We start from the raw sequence: 18,234 nt of genomic DNA, 5'->3' as shown, positions 1-18,234 counted from the left end.
CGATCTGTGCTCCTGATGACTGCAGATACAGAGTAGAAAGGGAGGGACATGGAAGGCTTCTGACAACCCCTAGCTCTCCAGTCCCCTCCCCTTCAAAACCTAGACAGGAAGCCACTGAGGAGAACCTCCCCCCACACCATTAATTAACTTATTCATTCAGAGAACTCTTAAAAAGTCACAGGGATGCTGAAGAGTAACTCTTTATAATTGATGGCCTCTGGAATTGTGGAAGGGGAAGAACTCAGTTTTGTGTCCCAGTGAGCATATAAATAGCACGAAGTAGACTTTGTTTTTTTATTTTTTAATTTTTTTTCATTTTATTTTATTTTTTTTTATTTTTGGAAGGGAGGTCACAAGGGGTGGGACAGACTTAAAAGGATTGGGGAAGAATTATAATGGGGTATATGATGTGAAACTCTCAAAGAATCAATAGAAATGTTACATGGGGGGTCTCTGTCATGTGGTTATAAGTGGTGATTCTTACACAGATCGAGAATAAAAAGAAGCAAGTTGGACAGAGAGAAATGCAGAATTGGACAGTTTGAGGAGAAGTGTAATGCAGAAGACAGAAAATGCAGTGCTTAAGGAGATAAGAGTTTGAATGAAGGAAAGCCTAGTACTGAATGGAATTAAGGGAGCGGTGGCCTCAGGGCAAAGCCCCACCAAGCCCTGTGGAAAGGAAGGAAATTGGAGATGCGGAGTCCTGGGATACATGCTGAGGAAAGCTACAAACTGTATGGAACCAGCCCATGAGAGAAGTGTGTTACAGTCAACAAAGTTGGGAGGAAGTGGAGGTCTGAAGAGTGCTTTGAGATCACACATGGATTTACAGAATTTGGAGTTTCCCCTGCTGGGTTTCAGACTTGCTTCGGTCCCATATTTTCTCATTATGCCCCCCTTTCCCCTTTTGGAGGGGGAAAGTGTAGTCCGTGCCATTGTATATTGGGAATATGTGATGTGCTTTTTGATACTGACTTTTTATTATCGAAAGTAGATTCTTCTCTCATACAATACATCCCAACCACAAAGATTAAAATGACCCTAAATTTTTTTCTAAACAGATCCACATCCTCTTTTGCCCTATTAACCTTTGCTTCCTACTACCTCTGGAGGTTGATGGGCTAGAAAGGAAGTTAAAGTGTTTTTTTTTAAAAAAAAAAACCTTATTAAAGTAGGTTTCAAAAATCTAAGCCTACAGTTGCCCCTCCTTTCACTCTTCCCAGCTCCCCACACCTCCCTTCTCCCCCAGATCCATGCTTTCTCCGTTTCCTCTTTAGAAAAGAGCAGTCCTCCAAGAGATGATAACCAACCCAAAAAAGCAAGATACAGTAGGAGAAGGCCAAAGCCCTTATCGAGACTGGACAAGGCAACCCAATAGGAAGAAAGGAGTCCTAAGAGCAGGCAAGAGTCAGAGATGTACTTGCTCTTGCTGTTAGGAGTTCCACAAAAACACTAAGCTAACAGCCATAACATACACAGAAGACCTGGTACAGACCCATACAGACCCCATGCTGGCTACTAAAGTCTCCCTGAGCCCTTGTGAGCCTTGCTTACTTTATTTGGTGGGCTATGTTCTGGTGTTCTCTATCCCCTCTGAATTCTACAGTCTTTCCTCTCCCTAATCTCTGAGGTGAAAGACCCGATGAAGACCTCCACTTTAGACTGTGCATTATGTCTGGCTGTAGGTCTCTGCACTGTCTGCTCTCAGAGGGAGCCTCTTTGATGATGCCTGGACAAGACGCCAGGCTGTGAGTATAGCAGAAAGTCATTAGGAATCATTTTACTCGTTTTTCTTTTTGGCCAGTCATATGTAGGTCTACCCCAGGTCTCTAGCTACCTAGCTTCCAGTTCTTGGGCTTCCAGGCAATGTAGGCATGGGGTTCATCTTGTGGTGTGGACCTTTGATTTTAACGGGAGTTAGTTAGATTTCCATGAATCTCAAGAGACTTTGAACTCTGAACTTTTACACAGTATCGAGACTGTGATATATTACGGGGCCTTTTGAAGTGGAACCAAATGCATTTTTTGGTATTATGGTATGGCTACGAGCCTATAGGGGCCAGGGAGAGGAATGTGGTCTGAATAGAAACGAGCCCCAGAGGCTAGTACATCTGAATGCTTAGTCACCAAGGAGTGGAACTCTTTGAAGAATTAGAAGGATTAAGAGGTGTGGCCTTGTTAGAGGAAGTGTGTCTCTGGGGCTTTGAGGTTTCAAAAGCTCACATCCAGCCTAGTGGTTCTCTTTCTCTTTCTTGGCCAGAGGATCAGGATGGAGCTCTTGGCTACTTCGTCAGCACCATGTATGCTAACCACGCTTCTGCCATGATGATAACAGACTTAAGACTCTGAAACTGTAAGCAAGCTCCCAGCTAAACGCTGTTTATTTTCAGAGTGGCCTCGGTCATGCTGTCCCTTCGCAGCTATAGAATTAAACACGATTAAACAGCAAAATTAAAGGAAGGGGAGTAGAAAGGGCTTGTGATAATTCCCTGTTTGGGCTATCAACTCCCCCATAATGGAGAGTTGACTATGCTTGGTTTTCCTTTTATTTGAGGGGAGGTGAACAGAGTCCATTGGGCTGATATCTGAGGCAGTCTAGGCTGTGCTGCAGTGTAACCTCTCTTCGGAGATGGGCTTAGCATGCAGTGTTGTGGTCCTAAGGGTCAAAAGCTTCCTCCACAGATTTGGGAAGATGGAGTGGTTTGCTCTACCAGCGAGCAAGCCTGGAGGTCATAGACTATGCTAGGAGAAATAATTATGCACTGTAATGGGCAATTACTGATAATGGCCTTCTGGGGTGGCAGAAAATACACAGCCCCACCTTCTTGGCTGGAACGAACATTGAATAGCACATTAACTTTATAGCAAGCTTAAAGTTCGGCCCTGGAACTGCAGCCCCCACCCCCCACTCCCATATAAATAAAAGTCCGTCTTTGGGAAAGCGCTGTAGCAGCAGCATTAAGTCAAAAGCATGAGGAGGGGGTGGGGCTGGAAATGTGGGATCTCGGAAAGGGGAGGAATGGTGAGCTTTGCCCCACCTGGTGGAATCTGTCACTCAGGGTCGTCCCTGTTGGCAAGAGCGCACAGTGAGTGGTTGTTGCTCTCCTGGCACCAGATTTATGCTTGACATTTAAAATAGCCCTGTCATGACTGCCTTGTGGGAGAAGCAGATTGTTCCCGCGCTTCCTGATTATGGCTTTAGGGAGGGATATCACACTGACTGCGCTCAAGGCTACTGTCTGACCTCTGAGAAGGCCAGGGGAAGAGGTTTGTGCTCATTCTGAGTCGAGTTGCCTTTGCAAAGCTCTGCAGGTGCAAGCTGGCCTCTTAAGGTGCTCTAATGAGGAACACTGGGAACAAGGACTTTTGCCAAGAGTTGTCTGATGGCTTTTCCGGAGAGCAGAGAATGTTGTGGCTGTGCTGTTGTCAAGATAACAGTGCTAGCAATTTCAGAGCACTTACCACGCACGGGTCAGAGGCTACATACGAGACGTGCATAGACTTTTCATACATTTATGTCTATTGTGCCCATATATTCAGACAATACATAATCCAATTATGTTAGGCTCTGAGATGTGAAAAAGTCAAATTGCTTGCTTGATGGACATGTGGCAGTAGATTCCAGATCTGGTTCAGCAGTTTGACTCAAAGTGTGGCTGCTCTCACCCTGAGGTTCACTGCCTGGACACCTATAGTTAACAGTGATCCAGGCTTAAGGATTAGGCTAGAGGTGACTCACTGAGAACTCATTGCTTAGAAAACCACCTCAGAATGAAACACTGGGCTCCAATTGGTTAAAAAAAGATGTGTCTAGAAGGCAAAAGTTTACAAACATTTCAGTGCAGAACCCCTTAGCAGTTTAAAGACTGTTGAGGGGCTTAAGACTTTTTGCTTATGTGGGTCACATCTGTCAATAGCATATAAAGACTGAAGTTGAGAAATTTAAAAGTTATCTTTTAAAATAAGAGTATCTGTCTTAGTTAGGGTTTTCTTTGCTGTGAAGAAACACCATAACCATGGCAACCTTAAAAATAACAAAACATTTAATTGGGGCTGGTTTACAGGCTCAAAGGATTAATCTGTTTGCATCATGGTGGTGTCTTGCAGGCAGACTTAGTGCTGGAGGAGCCGAGTTCTACATCTTGATCCAACGGCAGCAGAAGGAGATTATCTCAGGACTGGGCATAGCTTGATCACTTGTGTATACACACATAGACACACACACACACAGACACACACACACACACACACACACAAAACCCACTTTCTCAGTGACAGACTTCCTCCAGCTAGGCCACACTTACTCCGACAAGGCTATAACTCCTAATAGTGCCACTCCCCATGGGCCAACCATTCTAAGGCATGAGTCTATTGGGGGGGGGTGTCAGACATATTCAAACCACCAATCACTAGGAAATGCCCTGCAGACTGGCCTACAGCCCTGTCTATGGAGGTGGTCTCTTAAATGAGGCTCCCTCCTCAGAGATGACTTTAGCTTGTATCCAGTTGGCATAAAACTAGCCAGCACAGTGACCAGTAGAAACTTGGGGAGGGAAGAGTTTATTTGTCTTACATGTTGCCATAACGGTCCATCAGTGAGGGATGTCAGCAGGCGCTCAGGCAGGCACCTGGAGGCCATGGAGGGTTGCTGTTAACTGGCTTGCTTCCCATGGCTTGCTCAGCCTGCTTTTTTATACCACTCACAATACTAGACCAGGGGTGGCCCTGCCCTTAGGGGGCTGAACCCTCCCATATTAATCGATTGCTTACAGGCTAATCTGATGGGAGGTAACCCCTCAATTGTGTTTCCCTATTTCCAGACAATTTTAGCTTGTATCAAGTTGACAATAAACAATACAACAACTATATAGCCATGCATAAGCCCATTAATTGTTAGCATCAGATATTAAGGAGAGTCTTTGTGTGTGTGTGTGTGTGTGTGTGTGTGTGTGTGTGTGTGTGTGTGTGTGTGTATGTATATATATATGTCCTCAGATCTCCTTTTTCTTTGGCTGGTGCAGCTGGGTCTGCACAAATGGTCATTTCTGGTTTGTTTGAGACACACTTACTATGTAGCTCAAGCTGGCCTGGAACTTCCTGTATCGCATAACTCAGTTCCCGCCTTCACGGCAGAATGGATTGATCCTATCTGCTCCCACGTCCCACAGCTTCCCTAGCCATGCTGTGATCTGCTCCTTCATTGCTTGCTTAAGAGTCCTAATTCCTGCAATTCAGTTGCCGAGGGGTTCCTGGTCATACTAGTTTTTTTTTTTTTTTTTTTTTTTTTGTTCTTTTTTTTTTTGTAAGGGGCCACGGTTAAGGCCCCCATCGGCATGTTGAGAGCTACACCACAGCTTTTCTCTTTCTCTATTAAAGGTCAGATGTGAGGGGCGTCTTCTGCTTTTACCATCTCTGAGCTTCTCTTTGATGTAATGCCGTCACCTAATCATAGACTAAGTGGAGGATGCTAGCCTATCTCCCTTTCTTGTTGCAGTTGCTCCTTTACACAAACAACTTTCTACTTGGCTGCCATCTTTGCCTCATGAATTTCTAATTATACACAACAGAGACCCTGCAACCTCTGCTACATAATTCAAAGATTGCAGAATTTTCTTCAAACCTCTTTACAAGGCATCTCCGTGTTCACATGGTGAACAGCACTCATTAAGCAGACACACCACCCCATTCCACATGATAAAGACTGCCATCCTGGGAATCTTGCCACACTTTTATTTCTGATGGCTCTTCCTTAGTTGCATGTTCCATTACCAATGAGAACCACGTAACCACTGTCATAGCACAAGGATACATTAGCATGCATCATGCAGGAAAGGACAACTCTATTGGAATTTTCTCCAAGGACCGTCACCTCTATGTGTACCTTCTTTCTCATACAAGTACCATGCACTCACAAGGACCTTCCCAACTCAGCTTAAGTTCTGTCATGATCGTGTTTTTGCACCAGTTATGTTGTGTGACAAAACTTTTCAGGAGAGACACAACAAACACATCTACTCACTCCAGATAGGGACCCCACAACAGGTGAAAGCGTAGAAACCACCAAAGTCCAATTTGGTGAACCCCTCAGTTTTATTAGGATTATAGCCATATGGGTGAAGGGTTACTTAGAAGAGAAAACATGACTTAATGACAGCTGCATCACCAAGGGCCACCCAAGCATGGGTGACAGCTCACAAAAGCCAGGAAGCTAGAGCAGGCTGTGCAGGCAGCTCAGTAGGTTGGAGAGTGATTTTTGCAGGTGCCTCAGTCAGTCTGAGCCTCTTCCAGGCAGCTCAGCTTTAGTGTTTATTGCTTACTCTGGCAGAGAGTCTAGGAGGAAGTCTGATAAGTTTCAGGGACTTCCTGAAGCAATTGAATTGTTTACCTTCCTACTTAAAGAGCTTCCCTACAGAATGGAATGCTTCAGTATTTGAGAAGACAGTTTTAAAAAACTGTCTTTGTTCAGCGCCTTTCATGGCTTAGATTATTCAGATGTTCCTCAGCTGATTAATTCCAGAAGCTGATTAATCTGGACGTGGGAATACCCTACAGAATGCTATTTAAAAAGACAAAACGAAAAACAGGCAGCTAGTTTGTCTTCTTCCTCCAGTGAGGAACATTCCAGTTTGCTCCCCCGAAACCCCCCCCCCCCAGATCCATGGAAAGTTGACAGTATTAAGCAAACAGGGATCTCGTAATTCTAAGTTCATATTAGTTGGTGAAAGGTGATCTTAGGTTTCAGATTTAACTCCTATTTCCTGGTGAAGGTTTTACCTGCCTGGCAACAAAGAATTTTGAAACTAAGTAGGACACACATTTGCCAAAGTATGGGATTTCAGATACAAAAAAAAAAAAAAAAAGACACTTTGCAGGTAAATTTTGGTTTCATTTGTGGACCTTTCTTCACATGCAGAAGTGGGTATAATTTCAAGTTTATAGAGGATTCAAAGTGCAACAATGTTGGGAATCCTGACACTATAGAGAAGAAAGGGGAATGCCTTCATCCACCTTAAAATGAATTACTGGTTAACTACTATTAATATGCTGCAGGCCCAGAGACCAGCATATAACACCCCAAGATCAATAAGGCTGTTTATCATGTGTGGGTATTGATCTCTCATGAAGGAGTGAAATCATATTTCACATTGAATATCTTAGTACAAGAAAAAGGTAACAGGACCATGAAGGCTTGTCAGAAAATTGGATGTTCAGAAGGTGCATGTACCGAGCATGTGTGAGCATTTGAATGGCAGGTGTTGGTGTACAAGTGCCATGTCTGTAGATGCATGTGTAGAGACAGGGCTCAGAGCCTATGTGGCAGAGCCCACTTCTCTGGCTCCACTGCCTTGCCAACTGGATCTGGTCCTGCTGATTAGGACTGTATGCCAATAACTATAATACTTGAAACATGATTTGCTGGGTGTGGTGGTGTGTTGTTGTAATCACAGCGTTTAAGAAACTCAGGCACAGATTTGAAGTCAGGCTTGATTACATAATGAGACCCTTACTCAAAACAACAAACTTGAGAGTTTGGTTAAAGTGCAAGGCCCTAGGCTCAGTCCAGCAGTTGGGAGAGAGATCCAACTCTCTGTTGCCATGTGTATCATGACAGAGGACCATTGACTGGGTAGATGATCTTGTAAGGGGTCATTGGTTAAGAAAAGTAATACTTTTTCTTGGGCTTGATGCCATGGGTTATCTCTTACTAAGACCATTAAACAATCTTGGCCACTTTTCATTGCAGTAAGACAGAAAGTGGCCTTTAGTTTCAGGTTTTTCAACACAATCTTTAAGATTCATTTTTCGAAGTCTATGTCTCTGGTCTTTGTATTAGTAATACTGACTGTGGGGCTTAGGTTTTACTTGCTGTGAAGAGAGAGACACCATGACTACAACCTTTCCAAAGGGAAGCATTCGACTGAGGCTTGCTTACAGTTTACTCCAGCAAGGCGATACCTTTTGAAGAGTATCCTATAGGGACCATTTGCATTCAAACCACCACATATTATACACATGAAGCTTGGAGACTAACTGGAAGATACCTAGACCAAGGGAATGGTGAATGTTGGTACGCAGTAAGGCTCACAGAGCTAGCTTTCCATTTGTATTATTCTTCCTCCTTGATTTAGAAAAAAACCGGCATTTTTTTCACTTTGTTTGTATGGAAAACAACTTTCTGAAGGTTAAATGTATATACATATGTATATATACTCATAGAAAATTAGATTTATTTTCTAATTCTTTTGAATTGGATTTTTTTTTTTTTTTTTGAGACAGGATTTCAATGTGTAGCCCTGGCTGTCTGGCCTCAATCTCACAGAAATCCACCTGTGTGTGTAAAACCCCATGCTGGTGTTAAAGGTGTGCACCACTGTGCCTGGTTTGAGTTAAAGTTTCTTTTTTTAAAATAAATTATTATTTATTTACTTACTTCTTTTGTTATTTTTATGTGCATTGGCATTTTGCCTGCATGTGTACCTCTGTGAAGGTGTCAGAACTCCTAAGCTGCCATGTGGGTGCTGGCAATTGACCTGGGTCCTCTGGGAGGGCAGCCAGTGCTCTAAACAACTGAGCCCTCTCCGATTCTAGTCGGAAATCTTAACCTAAGATTTTTCTACCACTTCTTGGGGTACTTCACCTGACTTAGATGATGACCTTCCTGTGTTGGGGAGAATGCCCGTAAGCACTCTTTGGGGACTCTGCTGTGACTGCAGTGAGCAGGAAAGACAAACTGACCATAGGTGTTTGTTATGGTGGTTTCTTCCATTCTGGAGTGCATATGGCATATGATCTTAGTATTGTGTAGGCTTGGAAAGGAGACTGATGGGCGTCCTGGTCCTAAACTTGTAAGTGTGAAGAGGGTACATTAGTTCCATTGAAGAGACATAGCCATTTTCAGACCCGGGTCTTTTGGGGGGAACTCGCATCTTCCTCTGATGATCTCAGCGTTACCCCTGCCTGCTAGCCCTTCTCATCTGCTCACGGAACATTCTTTTCTCTATTAACTCTTCGTGTTAGCCTCCCTGTGAATGTTCTCCACCTTCCTAAGCCATTTCCATATCAGCTCATCCTTCTAGGAGCCTTGGTGACACTCCTCACCCGGTCGGTATGGTCACCTGGGGAATACTATTACGGTGGTACAGAAATCTCAAAACATAAAAATCTCCCTCAGTGGCACTCAGCTGGCATGCGCAAGGTTCTGAGTTCCATCCCCAGTACCTAAAATTGCCTGCCTTCTGCCTGCCTGTCTGCCTACCTGCCTGTCTGCCTCTATCTCTAAAAGAATAGTGAAAGTGAAACATCAGTATTGCTATGGTGTTGAGCCCTGACTAATACTAAGTGTCCCTGCGTGATGCTGTTGTCCCTGATTCAGAGATCAGTCTAAAGCCCCAGAGCTGACACGCTGCTCCTTGGGTGCTGTCACCAGCCCCTGGGATTTTTCATACAGTGGTGGCATGGTCATTAAAGCTGAGTTTGACATCGACCAGGGTTCAGGTGGGAACATTAAGAGAATTTTGAGCCGGAGGTGTAACTTTGTGGCGCAGTGCCTGCCCACTCACTGTGTGCTAAAGCCCTGGGTTCCGTCTCTGGCAACATTCACAAGGCACACATGAATGCACACATCCATGCACCTCATAAAAAGTTCATGGTTCATATAGAGATTTTTTAAAAAAATCTTTTAACTCTTAGGGCATTTGTTGACTTTGTGTATAAAATTTGTGGCCGAGTGCTCTTGCAAAGTTCACATGGCTTCATAATTGAAATCTCTTTGTGAAACTGAGCTCTCCCAGCATGTATCACTGTTTATCATGAAAACTCAAGACTACTTGAAAAAAAAAAGATACAAAACGAAATTCAGGTAAATAGGAAAATGACAGCATTGCTAGCTAAGGTCAGGCAGCTGAAGCAGAGCACGGTTTGATTTGACCTGGCCTACCTACCATTTTAAATTTGAGGTTTACTATACTGCTTATTGAAGCCATTGTCGTTACCCTGAGCATTATTACTGCCATTGTTTTGTTCCTTAATAAACTTGAGGCCTGATGGGAGGAGCTGACCCATTTGTGTGGCAGGGATTCAAGAAGCGTGCTGAGTCTCGGTCTTAGAGTCTGGACACCTTGGGTTTTAATTTCTTCCTTTGCCTGCTTTGTTTCCTTTAGTAAATAAAAAGTCTGGCTTCTGTAAGCCATAAGGTGTCTCCAGGTTTTCCGCCACAGAGCAGGTGTAAGCATTTAATGTGCCTGAGATTGTATGGGGAATGACCCACCAATACATAGGGCTGGAAGATTGACTACTTTATTCATCCTTCTCTTGTTTTAAATGTCTGCATGGCTTGTTGTTTCTGAGAAGTTTGTGTTGCTTTTGTAAGCAGATAAAGAATGAACGACCCAACACTGAAAACAAAAAAAATTAGATATAAAAATTACCAGTTATGCCAACAGATTATTTTATTTACTTTTTAATGTGTATATATGTGAGGCTCCATGCATTTATGTGCACCATGTGTGTACCTGATGCCTGCAGAGGTCAGAAGAGGGCACTGGATCCCTTGGAACTGAAGTTACAGGTGGTTGTGAGCTGTCATGTGGGTGTTGGAAACTGAACCCAGGTAGGTTTTTTGCAAGATCAGCAGGTGCTCTGGACCCATGAGTCAATTCCTCCACCCCCAACTTGTTTTGAGTATGAAAAGATTGGAGAGAAGAAAGGAAATCAGTCAATCAGTGGCCTGTCAGTGCACTTACAGAGCCTGCAGTGGGTATTTGGATTCTTTCTTGGAAAGGAGGCTGCAGTCTTGAAGGTTGAACAAAGGTTTCAGTTGTGATCTTGGCCCAAACCTTACAGAGCATGCTCTCTGAGTACACACACCGTCCTTGTGCGCTTTCTCTTTCTCCTACAGTTTGATCCAGGAACCTCACCCCTGCACTGAGTGCCTAGGGAACACCGCTGGAGATTTCTCCTGGGGCCTCTTCTTCATGCCGTGGGATACTGAGCCATTCTCTGTGTTTTAGCTATGAAGTATTAAGGGCTTGTGGTTCGTGGAGCTTCAGGTTTTACTTCATATTTATCCTTGATTCTGTACTACTTAAAAAGCCAATGTTTACTGCTGTCTTCAGTAAATGCTCAGTGCTCTGGGTCTGATATTATGCTAGGCACAGGGAGTAAATGGGCAGCCTGGAGGTCTGGGGCTCCTTGCAGGATCCTATGTGGCTGTTTGCAGCTTTTATCTGTCTTTAATTGCTCCCCCTCTCTTTCTTCCCTCTTTCCTTTTTTCTTCCTTCCTTGCTCTCCCTCCCTCCCTCCCCTCTACCTCCCCTTCCTTCCCCCTTCATCCCTCTCTTTCTTTTTTTCCCTGAGACAAGGTTTCTCTGTGTAACTCTGGCTGTCCTGGAACTCAGTCTGCAGATGAGACTGACCTTGAACTCACAGAGATCTGCCTTCTGCTTGAGTTCTTGCTCCAAGTTGTTTAGCAGGCCAAGTGCCGTTGCTTCCTTCACAAAACAACAGAAAATCCCAAAGACTATCTTCATCTTGACCCTGTCTGGGTTTACGGGGTTTTTGGATTTACTTGGTTTCTGAGCCATTGTTTTCCTCTATAGCTGAACCGTCTGCAATCTGTGCCAACTTTAGCTTCTGGGGCATTGCATCTGCTCTCTTCATTTTTTGTCTCGGCTCCACCCCATTTCCCAGACGGACCTCAGCTTCCAGCATCAGGAAGTTTGAAGATGCATCCTTTTTCTCTTAGCCCTGTACCTCATGCCCAGTGTCTAGAGTAGGCAGAACACACCCTTGCGTTACTCTTCCACACCCATTCTCCTGCTCTCCATCCCCCTTTATCCTTAGTGCTCACATCTCATCATCCCTGATTTATTTTTTATGCCCCATATGTCCCTCTATTGGGTCACCCTTACATTTGTAGTCTAATGTGGCCTCTGTCTGGTCTTGTGTTGCTCCCTGGTCACTCTTTCTTTCTCATCTCCTTCACTTTCCCCCAAGACTTTTACATCAGGTAAAGCTCTCATAGCACAGTTCCTTTGGTCTGCTCCTGGTCCATACTCCGGTCCATATTAAAGAATACAGTACCTTATCTACCATGGAAGAAAGTAAAAGAAACTGTGCGCTTAACTCAGCCCCTTACGGAATTCCTGGGGTGATGCTAACTTTATCACATGGTAAGAATTCATAGATGGGTTAATCGGGTTTGATCTCCAGTTTCTTGACATCTGACTGGAGTATCTGGGTTGAGGTCAGCTTCATGTCATTTAACCTAATGCTAAAGTGACTTCGTGTACTCAGAAAAATAACCTCGCCAGGGGTATTTTAGCTTTGCTATCAGCACAAAGCCAGACTTGGAACCCTCCCCTTTATGGCTGAAGAAGCAGGGGATGATTTCTCCTTTGCATTTCCAGGTTCTTTGTTCATCTTGAGGAGGAATGTGAGGCACAGCTGAACTTGAGAGGGCAAGATTTGTGGATCACCTACATTACATCTTATGGCTGTCATTCATTCATTCATTCATTCATTCATTCATTCATTCATTCATTCATTCATTCATTGACACCCCGAACGCTGCCCCTTAACAACATCGTTTTATTTATTTATTTTTCCTCTCTTCTCTTTTAGAGGGACGCATGGTCATCCAGGATATTCCTGCTGTCACCAGCAGAGGGCATATGGAGAACACACCTGACCTGGTATCAGACCCTGCCTACTACAGCAGTTTTTACCAGCCCTCTCTGTTTCCTTACTACAACAATCTGTACAACTACCCCCAGTACTCCATGGCCTTGTCTGCCGAGTCCTCCTCAGGGGAGGTGGGAAATCCCCTCGGAGGATCCCCTGTGAAGAACAGCCTGCGGAGTCTCCCAGCACCTTATGTGCCTGCTCAGACTGGAAACCAGTGGCAGGTATGACCCAGAGTTCATGGAAATGTGAAACACACATGCTCAAGTACCACGCATATGCTCAGTTCAGCACACATGTGATCACAGTATGATGCGCTGCATACTGGTTTTACTTTCCATCTGTTAATGCCATTTAACTCCAGAGATTGGCTGTAGGAACTTGGAAGGGAATTGCTTGTTTTGGGGGTTGATTTTCAGTTTCAGTTTTTCTCATATTGTCATTTTTTCAAAATACCAGTATTTTGCAAAAATATACCAGAGTTAGATATATCCTGCCCTACCTTTGGGCAGCTTAGAGTATGTTAGATGCGGCTTTCTGGGTGCCAGTTATCTCCCAACAAATTTGTACACCGCGAGAGAAACTATCATGATATGTGTATTTTCATGACAGAAAAGGTAAAGAAAGGTGATGAGGTTGTGTTTCAATGGCCCAGTGATGTAGGCGCGTGTTTTTTAGAAATGGCGATCAGTCTTTCAAAGTCTACCTGTATCATTAAAATAGTGTGCAAGCAGGAGCTTTCAACATTTGGAGCAAATCAGTGTTTTGTTTCATTAGGGAAAGATTGTCTGGAGTGGTTCTGAGGGTGGAGCACTTCCACCAGGTCGTTGCTTTAGCACCAGAGCACTCTGAGGCTAGGCCACTGTGTGTACTTATGCCCAAGGCGTGTGTGTAGGAGGAGTTAAACCCATGCCACCACAGAGGCTGCTGAGATTCTGTAAGAGCGATGCTCACTTCGGCTCTGTGAGTCTAGCTAGGCTTCCTTAGCGAAGATCTGATTTCGGTGTAGTGTAACCGTATCTAGGAGCTACTGCGAGTCTTTGATGTCTTCTTTCCTTCCTTCATATTTCCTTAGCTTTATTGAGGCATAGTTGACAAATCGTACACATTCATACGGTTCAGTGTGTCGTCTTGACGTATGTGTACATTTTGTGTTGCTTATCACAGGCTAATGAAGGCACCGTGTGTGTGTGTGTGTGTGTGTGTGTGTGTGTGTGTGTGTGTGTTCGAATGTGAGCTCATACACACCCGAGTTTTAGTTTGCATGTTTTCAGATATGCAGCACTACTGATTATAATGCCCACACTGTACCTTAAACTTCCAGAACTCACATTGGAAGTAGACACTTGGGCGTTCCATTTTCCTACCCCACAAGCCTCTGTCAGTCAATATTGTAACTTTCTGCTTCCAGGAGACACGCTTCCTTTGTTCTACTAGTCTTTAACTCTCTTAAGCCCAATTCTAAAACATCGTAATCTGACATTTTCCTCTAACTGACTCTAGTTTGTCTCGGTTCTTCTTTTCTTTTTGAAAACACTCATACTCAAGTCGTCCCAGACTGGCCTCGGACTCACCGAGATCAGCCTGTCTCTGCAGGTGAGCTTCTGCTGTGGGGTGGGTCCCCATAATTGCTCAGGGTCTTTGTGGCTTAGGAGTTACAGTTGGTGCCTAAGCCCTCCGTTTTCTGTTGAAGTCTTCCTGCAACTCTCTCCTGCTTTTCTTCACCCGTGCAGGTCAGAAGCAAGTGTGGTCTTGAAGAGAGGTGGTGTTTCAGGGGGCACAGCTCCCGTGCGTTTCTGTCTAACATAAGCTTTAACTTGGAACTTTGGGGTTACTTTTGAATTGGCACAACAGTTTTCTGTGAATATGATGGCAGATAAGGCAGAAGGGACATTCTCTATGTCTGTGTGACAGAATAAACTGAGGAGACCAAACAAAGGGGCTCTAATATAGCTGGTTCCTCTTAAGCCTCACATAAGCAACTGTGAACCCAGCTTGACTTCTAAAGGAAAGTTTCAAGTCATGCCTGCAGAATTCTTACATCCAAATAATCCAACATAGCTCTAGGCCGCTGATTTGCAAAATACCAGATGCAGATGAGGAGACCTGACGGAGGTCCTGAGGGTCTCATGTTACCAGTGTTCTACTGTGTCTTCTGGGGTGCCCTCAGCAGCGTGGGCAGGCCTGTGCTGCTCTCTGTGGTCTGCTCCCCATGATGACTCGGGCTCTGCAAGAGCTGGAATGGAGGCCCATGCTCCTCACATTGATCTTCTGGACCCTTCTGCTAAGACTCAGCTTGCCTCCTCCCTATCTCTCGGGTGGATAGAATCACCTTTGTATACTCTGTTCCCTTTCCGTGCTACTCTCAGTGCCGTTATGTGTTGTAATGCAGTGTGGATGTTCAACAACCAAAGACCTTTTGATTTCTCTCTCTCTCTCTCTCTCTCTCTCTCATATGTGTGTGTGTGTGTGTGTGTGTGTGTGTGTGTGTGTGTGTATGTATGTATGTATGTATGTATGTATTAGCAGAGACCGTAATTTTGTCTTAAAAACAATTTTTGCCTTAAAAAACAAAACAAAACCCCAACCCATTGATTCTTGTTGGCATTCTCCTAAAATGCCTGTTTGTAAAATCAAGCAAACCACAGAATGAGTCAGGACCTACTAAGTGCAAAATGTGTGAGAGAGCAGAGGGGAGGCTCTTGGCGGTGGGGAGGAAACACTTTGCCTCTGGTGAAGGGGGGGGGGCGTCTTGTGGAATCCCAGAGGGTGCTACTGTGACCACCACGCAGGCTTGAGAATGGCTCTAATCGTCTCTGGTCTGTCTCGAGCCTGAGGAGATTTGTGGTGCAATCATAGATTCCTGTCCTGTTGTGAAACAGGAATAACATTTGTGGCACTGGAACAAACTCAGGATGAATGGCTGCCTCTGCTGACCAGCAGCTCCATTTCCCTTCTGCATTTAATTGCCTGAGAAAGCTGTTTATGGATGTGCGCACTCCTCCACAGCAACATTATCTCTTAAATAAACATGTTGTACCTGGTTGACAATCGTGCATATCAAGTGAGCAGGAATAAATACGGGAGGGCTCAGAGCCGCCTGAGCGCTCCTTCATGCCCGCAGCTGGCGCTCTTCTGTTGGCTGTTTCTCAGCTTGTGCCAGCAGACGTCTGGATCCCTGCTCCCATCACTGCCTGGTGTGGTCGGGTGGCAGCCTTAGGGTCTTTGCTCTTCTGGTGACTTTGGTCTCAGTCTGAGGCATCCCATGATAATGACTGTTCTGACAACTCTCCATCTCACTGGAATTCATTCGTGTGTTAAATAAACGTCCACTGGGGCTGCCAGAGGAACTAGACAGAGAAGCACAGGCGGGTGACTGGTTAACAGTAGTTGATATATTTTAGTATATCTGGAAGAGAGTGTTGGGTAGATAAGCCGACGACCCTGCTCCGATCACTGTGCATCGTGTCTATATATGGAAAAAAGACAGAGGTGTTGGGAGTCCCCTGTGCGCGCCTTGGTTTAGGCTGACATACAGGCAGAAAGAGGAACAGATTCTGGCATATGAGACTTGGAACAGAAAGGGCACCCTTTGTGGGTGTTCCTGGGATGGTGCTCTAGCCCTCTCAGCCTGCTGAGGCCCAGAGAACCAGACCTGGCATTTAAAAAGCTGCCTGTGCCTGCCCGCCTGCCTGGGGATGTTCTCTACCCTTAAACCAATGCCCTGCGAAGGGACTTGGCTTTACACTAACTCTCTTTTCTAGGGTGGCTCAGCTGAGGGACAGCCTATTGAAAGAATGGTGAAAATAAGTAACTTTTCCAGCATAGGCTATGGGGAAGAAACCACACCCCACCTTTACCACTGTGCCGTGCCTGTCCCACAGGAAGTGTGGCTGTGTGACACCAAACCTTAGATCAACTCTAGTTTTCAGGGAAATTTACAATCCTGAGATAGTTTGATATGTGTGTTGTCTGTTTTATTGTATCATTTCTAAGTTGTATTTTAATATAAATATGCTATTGCATATAATATTAACATGACCATTCAAAACATATTTATATAAATATATTTATATATTATATATAACCATTTTAATTTAAATGTGTATATATATTTATATGAGATATGAGAGTGACTATATGAAGGTGGGGTGTGATATCTCTCTCTGGCCCTGGCTGTCCTATACCTGTGAATTTAAAAAAAAATGATAAAAATGGGAGAAGACATAATGTAAAGCCAAGGAGGTGGCTCCAAGCTACCTGCCCATCCCGTGGCCCACATTGTCACCCACAGGTTTAGAACTCATTTTTTTCTAGAATAAAGTGCCACCATATTAGTTACTTTTCTATTGCTGTGGTTAGATACCATGTCTAAGGCAACTAAGAAAAGTTGGCTTTGTGGTTGGTTCTAGATGGTTGTAGCCCAGGAGAGTAGAACCTAGGCAGGGGGCATTGCCTTAAAGCCCCCCCCCACTGATTTCTCCATTGAGACCACACCTCCTAGGCCTCCCCAAACAGCCTTCAACTGGGGATCTAGTATCTAAATGCCCACGATTTGTGGGGGATGCCTTATTCAGGCCTACCCGTGGGCAGACCCTGGCCTTTTTGGTCACTGAGAAACCAACAGTATTCACTTGAAGTCATAGGAGAATTTATAAGGATATATGCAATTCTGAGTTTTTTTTTTTAATTGAGACAATTTTAGAAAGACAGATTCTTTCCTCAGGCAAACAGGTATAGTATCTGAGGATAATTGAGCTGACCACCATAATTTGGTTTCTTAAAGATGAAGTACAGGGGCATAACTAATGATGCCCGAGGACTTATTTTAATTCATGTTGTACTGCTGTCAGGTATAAGGTATATTTGTTTTATATCTTATGTCTTCATTAATTTTAATAATCTTGCGATTGCCTATGCTTTCTAGTAAATAGTTGGTGGAAACATTAAGTTCTTTAGATATCTCCTTTTCTGATGTATGTGGCAAGGGTAGGTGCTCTGTGGTAAAGGGAGAAAGGTATTTACAGGATGAGCTCAGAGGGGTGGGGCTGAGGAATGCCCATTTTTACAGAGCACTCTACTAACTAAAGCAAGCAGGTCCCAGGAGAGGGCAACCCTGACTCAAGAGAACTCCAGGGATGGACTAAGGCATTGGGCACTCCAGGGAACTGATTTTCAAGAGCATCCAAGGTCATCCAGAATGTGATAGATCTGCGCGTAAGTGCTGGTCGGTCCTTCAGACTGTCACCATCCTTAGGAGGTTCTGCTCTGAGTGAACACATCTTGTCACATGCTGGAGCAGTTCAGTAGCTGACAGTTGAGCTGGAGGCCAGAAGGAGTGTTAGCACACTGGCACCAGGTTATACCATTGCTTGTACTGTGTGGCACAACAGCCCTGGGAATTGTGTGATGCGCTGGCAGATTACATCACTGGGGCTGGAAGCTTTCAGAATTGATTTCCTCGGGTTAGTGACCCAACTCTCATTTATTTACTCTTGCCTTTTGCACTAACTTTTGTTTTTCTTGATAGTAGAGGCGAGTCTGATATAAAAC

The 18,234-nt window shown here is 44.4% G+C and overlaps 1 protein-coding gene across 1 annotated transcript in view; it reads left to right on the top strand.

Moving 5' to 3' along the window:
* Positions 1 to 18,234, top strand: part of DMRT1 (doublesex and mab-3 related transcription factor 1) — a gene marked incomplete at both ends in the record, with an annotated part of 88,500 nt that overhangs the window by 25,323 nt on the left and 44,943 nt on the right. Inside the window, one exon of the mRNA XM_080912906.1 lies at positions 12,622 to 12,905. Coding sequence (XP_080769032.1) covers positions 12,622 to 12,905 — 284 coding nt within the window. The remainder of the gene's footprint in view (positions 1 to 12,621; positions 12,906 to 18,234) is intronic.

Source organism: Micromys minutus, assembly GCF_963924665.1.
Source record: "Micromys minutus genome assembly, chromosome: 2".
In the NCBI taxonomy this organism is placed as follows: Eukaryota; Metazoa; Chordata; class Mammalia; order Rodentia; family Muridae; genus Micromys; species Micromys minutus.
This window is presented reverse-complemented; position numbering and strand designations above follow the sequence as displayed.